The sequence below is a fragment of the Cebus imitator genome, unplaced genomic scaffold (genome assembly GCF_001604975.1).
Source record: "Cebus imitator isolate Cc_AM_T3 unplaced genomic scaffold, Cebus_imitator-1.0 Scaffold726, whole genome shotgun sequence".
Classification (NCBI taxonomy): Eukaryota; Metazoa; Chordata; class Mammalia; order Primates; family Cebidae; genus Cebus; species Cebus imitator.
In genome coordinates, this window is record NW_016108041.1 from 521,418 (window position 1) to 527,496 (window position 6,079).

The window sequence follows — 6,079 nt, forward strand, 5'->3', positions numbered from 1 at the left end:
TGTAAAATGGGGATAATTTTACAGATGGGATTTCACCATTTTGGCCAGGATGGTCTCCATCTCCTGACCTCATGATCCACCCACCTCGACCTCCCAAAGTGCTGGGATTACAGCTGTGAGCCACCACGCCCCACCCAAAGCAGATCATCCTGGCTATTACCGAAGAGTTGATGGGGGGGGGCACCTAAAGAGGGCAGTGAGTTGACCAAGGGTACATAGAGCATAGGAGCAGAGCTGGAACTTGAATTCAGGTCACCTGATCCCCAACCTTAGGGTCTTCATGTTCTAATAGTAGCAGGTTCTGTTCCACCCAAGCTTGATCCTCCTTGGGGATGGGTACCTGGGGAAGAGGTCCAGGAGTTGGTTCTAGGGGAGTCCATCCTGGAGGCTGGGGACAGGGAGGGGCTCAGGGTGCCAGGGCTCAGTTCTGGCTCTGTCCCCTTCTCTGACCAGGCCAAGTGGCAGCGCCTGGCCTCAGAGGGCAGTGTCCTTCTGGACATGTTTGAGCACATCAGCCTCATGACCTTGGACAGTCTGCAGAAATGCATCTTTGGCTTTGACAGCAATTGTCAGGAGTGAGTTCTTGCCCAGGACCTGGAATCTTGGCCATGGACCCATGGTAGTAGGTTGGGGGGACAAGACTGATCAGGGCATTTGGAAGTGCCTTCTTAGAGAAAATGAGTCAGAAGTTGGCATGGAAGTACAGGGAAGGGGAGAGAGAAAGAGCAGCTCTCCAGGTAGGTAGAACTGTTTGGGGAAAGGCAAGGAGGCTAGGATGAGCAGATCATATGCAATAGCCATCAAGAAGACACCTTGGAAATGAGATTGGAAGGGTTAGCAATAGCTACAACTTAAGGACGTTGAAAAGCCGTGCAAAGGGGTATGGACTTTATCCAAGGTTCCCAGGAAGCCATGGGAGGTGTTTGAGAAGATGAGGGTCATGGTCAGTGCTGAGCTTGGACATTTGACTCTATGGAAGATTGACTGTTATGTAGATGCAGGAAGCAGGGAGAGCATGGAGAGGAAGGGGTCTGAGCTTGGTGGAGGAAATGGGGTAGATTTTCGAGAAACCAAGGAGAATAGGCAGGAGTAGATGTTGAGTAAAAAAGGGGGAGATGCCCATGATGCCCAAGCTGTGGCCTGGGGACCGGAGGCAGGAGGCAGCTCACACAGAGTGGGAAGTAGAGAGTGAAGTGTGCTTGCAGGGCACCCTTTTATGCATGGAATGTGGTCCTGAGATTCTGGCTGGGAGGTGCTCCGAGGCTTTCATGTGTGTTTAGAAGCTGCTGCTTCTTTCTGGCCTGGCCCTGGCCTGACCCTGCAGGAAGCCCAGTGAATCTATTGCTGCCATCTTGGAGCTCAGTGCTCTCGTTGTGAAACGGCACAGGCAGATCTTCCTGTACTCGGACTTCTTGTACTTCCACACTCCCAATGGGCGACGCTTCCGCAGGACCTGTGACATAGTGCACAACTTCACAGATGCCATCATCCAGGAGCGTCACTGCACCCTCACTAGCCAGGGTGTTGATGACTTCCTGCAGGCCAAGGCCAAGTAAGGTGGGCTGCTCTGGGATCTCAATTTCAGAAGTAGAATGGATCTTGATGTCAAATGTCAGATCCATGCACTTGGACTTGATCCAGAGGGCACTGGGGAGCCATGGAAGGTGCTTCAGGAAAGAAGGAACAAGCCAGATACCTTTCACAGAGGTGACTCTGTGGAAGACGTCTTAGCAGGAGCAAACAGGAGGCAGGAGACTAGGAGAGAGTCCTGCTAGGCAGGTCTGGTGGTGATAAGGGAGGAATCTTGCCTGGAATATGGATCTTCGTGGACTGTTTTAGGTTAGACTCAGGTGCCTTCATCACTGGTGCAATTTAGTGGTCTTGTCTCCAGGATGAAAATGGAAAGGAGTTGTCAAATGAGGACATAAGAGCGGAGGCTGACACCTTCATGTTTGCGGGTGAGGGTCCCAGTGTGTGATGTCACTAGGGGTAGGGGTCTCTCCATTCCAGGGATGTGGTGGGTAGACCCTGGATCGCTCCATCCCGTCTTCCTTCCCTGCTTCCTCCTGATGGCCTCAATGCATGGGTGCTGTCCACCCTCTGGTGCTGAAGCAGCCCAGAGACCCAAGCTTACCTGGCTGCCCCTCAGGCCATGACATCACAGCCAGTGGTCTCTCCTGGGTCCTGTACAACCTTGCAAAGCACCCGGAATATCAGGAACACTGCCGACAGGAGGTGCAAGAGCTCCCGAAGGGCCGTGATCTTAAAGAGATTGAATGGTAAGTGTGCAGGTCCTCATGTCCTATTTCTGAGTCCCTCTCATTGGTTTAGCTCTTCAGGTGGGAAAGGGAGAAGGTCTTATTGCTGAATCTGCTATTACCGCCTAGTGGGAATAGGTGCAGAGCCCAGAGACAGGGTCTGATACTCAGCCTGGAGCAATGGAAAGGTTGCAGGATTTTTGCCTTTATTAACTGTTACAATTAAACCCATTCAATTCTCCCTCCTTTCCTTCCTCCTTCCCTCCCTCCCTCCCTCCCTCCCCCGAACTCTTTCTTTCTTGGAGACTTATTCTGTCGCCCAGGCTGGAGTACAGTGGCACGATCTGATAGATGCAACATAATACTTTAATGAACATCACTTTAAGCATGGGTAAGTTGAGCATTGGTTTCACTTATTGGCCAGCCATGTGTATTTCTTATTCTGTGAAGTGTGAGTTTTCATAATTTGTTCTTTTTAGTTTGGGTTTTTGTAGTTTTTTTTCTTATTGATTTATAAGCACTGTTTACATATTAAGAAAACTAGTTCATTTTTTTCTGTTTTGCAAAGTTCTTTCTCAGATTGTTTTTGAATTAATTGTTGGCTTTGGTTCATTTGTAGTCAAATTATTTCCTCTATAGATGCCATTTTTAAACTTAAATTAAAATTTTTATTTTGAGTCAGAGTCTTGCTATATCACTCAGGCTGGATTGCTGTGGCATGCTCTTGGCTCAATGCAACCTCTGCCTCCCGGGTTCAAGCGATTCTCTGCTTCCCAGGTTCAAGCGATACTCACCCTCCTGAGTAGCTGTATCGTCATCACTATACCCAGCTAATTTTTTTATTTTTAGCAGAGATGGGGTTTCGCCATGTTGGCTAGCCTGGTCTTGAACTCCTGACCTCAGGTGATCCACCCACCTCAGCCTCCCAAAGTGCTAGGATTACAGGCGTGAGCCACCGCGCCCGGCCATGTTTTTGTTTTGCAAAATCATGCTTGGGAAATGCTTTCATAATCTAAAATTAAAATGTAAAACTCTTGTTTGTTTTCCTCTAATGGGCTTATTTTAAATATATTTATTTAATATTTTAGTTTTAAAATATTAATTACTTTTGTGTCTATGAAATATATGTTGGTATGAGAATTGATGTAGGAATCTATTCCTTTTCCTCCAAATGCCCAGTTGTCCCAACAGAATTTAATGAATATTTCATACTTGTCTTATGATTTTAAATAATAGCAGATTTGCGATAAGTGAAATTTATGTATATATTTGAATTTATTTATTGTGCTGTATTCTGTTTCACTTAATTATTTTTTATTTTTTACTTTTTTGAGATGGAGTCTTACTGTGTTGCCCAGGCTGGAGTGCAGTGGTGTGATTTCAGCTCACTGCAATCTCTGCCTCCTGGGTTCAAGCGATTCTCATGCCTCAGCCTCCTGAGTAGCATGCCTGGCTAATTGTTGTATTTTTAGTAGAGATGGGTTTCACCACATTGGCCAGGCTGGTCGAAAATTTCAGACCTCAAGTTATCCGCCCACCTTGGCCTCCCAAAGTGCTGGGATTACAGGTATGAGTAGCTGCACCTGGTCCAGTTAATTATAAAGTCATGCATAAGAATCAAGATGTCTTCATCAATATACTTTAAAAAACACTTTCATATTTGATAAAGGTAATTGTGTCTCATTACTTTGCCTTTATAATTTTTTCTTTTTTTGAGACAAGAGTCTTGCTCTGTCGCCCAGGCTGGAGTGCAGTGGTGCAATCTCTGCCTCCTGGGTCCAAGCAATTCCCCTGCCTCAGCCCCCTGAGTAGCTGGGATTAAAGGCATGCACCACCACACCCAGCTAATTTTTGTATTTTTAGTAGAGATGAGGTTTTACCATGTTGGCCAGGCTGGTCTTAAATGACTGACTTCACGTGATCCGCCAGTCTCAGCCTCCCAAAGTGCTGGAATTACAGGCAAGAATGCAGTGGTGCGATCTTGGCTCACTGCAACCTCCACCTCCTGGGTTTAAACTATTCTGTCTCAGCCTCCTGAGTAGCTGGGATGACAGTTGCCCAGCCTTACGGTTTTTTCTTGAGTTCTATTTTTTCCATGTGAGTTCTATGATCAGGTTGGCTAGTTTGAAAAATACCCTGGAAATTTTTAATTAATTATTTTTTTGGACCTCAAGTGCCAATGGTTTTGTTAAGTGTACTTCTTAATTCAAGGCCGGTTCTCATCATTTTTCCATTCAATACTTATTTCTTCTCCTTTATCCTGATTCTACAGTGTGTAGCCGCCCCCCCATCAATATGATTCTAGAGAGACAGATTCTTTTATTTGTAAAATTTTTTGTTAGGGTGGATGTATTTTAAAATTCCAAGTATTTTGTGCTGGTTTTATGTTTTTCAGAAATGTAGCACTATGAGTTTCTTAGCCATCTATGGTTCTAAGCACATTTCGTTCATTGCTTTTTTTTTTTTTTTTTTGAGATGGGGTCTTGCTCTGCTTCCCAGGCTGGAGTGCAGTGGCATCATCTCAGCTCAGTGCTACCTTTGCTTCCTGGGTTCAAGCAATTCTCCTTCCTCAGCCTCCCTAGTAGTTGGGATTACAGACACCTGCCTAATTTTTTGTATTTTTAGTGGAGACGGGGTTTCACCATATTGGCCAGGCTAGTCTCAAACTCCTGACCTCGTGATCCATCTGCCTTGACCTCCCAAAGTGGTGGGATTACAGGTGTGAGACACTGCGCCTGACAATTTTTTCTATTTTCAGTAGAGACAGGGTTTCACTATGTTGGCCAGGCTGGTCTCAAACTCCTGATCTCAGGTGATCCGCCTGCCTTGGCCTACCAAAGTGCTCGGATTACACCATGCCTAGCCTGAGCACCTCTTCTTATTGTCCCATTTATGCCTAGTCTTCCATTATTGGAACATGAAGCATGTAGAAGTTATTCATATCCTACTGCTCCAGGTCATTGCCAAGGTCTGATTTTCAAAATTCAAAAAATTGCAACCTCAGGCATAAATGGATTAAATCTCATGTATTTGAGCATCCATGACTTCTTAGATCATATTCTTTGTCTACTTTCCTCTTGGATCACCTGTTCATTCTCTTGTTATTTTGCAGGAATTCCTTGTATTCTAGATATTGTATACATCTTTGAATCTGAATGTTCATTTGGTCCGTGGTGTTCTTTATCACACAAAACCCTTAATTTTCATGTGTATTTATCCTTTTCCTTTTTGATTTTCCACTTTGTGCTTTTGAGGTTTTAAGAATTCTTACTCCTAAGTCACAAAAATGTCTATTCTGTTATCTTCTTTTAACTTTTTTTTTTTGGAGACAGAGTCTTGTTCTTTCTCCAGGCTGGAGTGCAGTGGCGTGATCTCAGCTCACTGCAGCCTCCGTCTCCCAGATTCAAGCGATTCCCCTGTCTCAGCCTCCTGAGTAGCTGGGACTACGGGCTCGTGCCTTCTGAGTAGCTGGGACTACAGGTGCGTGCCACCACACCTGGCTAATTTTTTGTATTTTTTTGTAGAGACAAGGTCTCACTATTTTGCCCAGGCTGGTTTTAAACTCCTGGGCAAGCAATCTGCCTGCTTCAGCCTCCCACAGTCTTGGGTTTACAGGCGTGAGCCACCATGCCCAGCTCATTTATCTTTTAAAAAGTATTTTGTTGCCGGGCGCGGTGGCTCACGCCTGTAATCCCAGCCCTTTGGGAGGCCGAGGCGGGTGGATCACGAGGTCAAGAGATCGAGACCATCCTGGTCAACATGGTGAAACCCCGTCTCTACTAAAACTACAAGAAATTAGCTGGGCATGGTGGCGCGTGCCT

General features: G+C 45.7%; 1 protein-coding gene across 1 annotated transcript in view; it reads left to right on the forward strand.

The window, feature by feature from the left end:
- Positions 1-498: 498 nt before the first annotated feature.
- Positions 499-6,079, forward strand: part of LOC108296592 (cytochrome P450 4F3-like) — an 8,138-nt gene continuing 2,557 nt past the window's right edge. Inside the window, 4 exon segments of the mRNA XM_037735093.1 lie at positions 499-575; positions 1,325-1,552; positions 1,840-1,958; positions 2,150-2,279. Of these exon segments, the coding sequence (XP_037591021.1) occupies positions 499-575; positions 1,325-1,552; positions 1,840-1,958; positions 2,150-2,279 (554 nt within the window).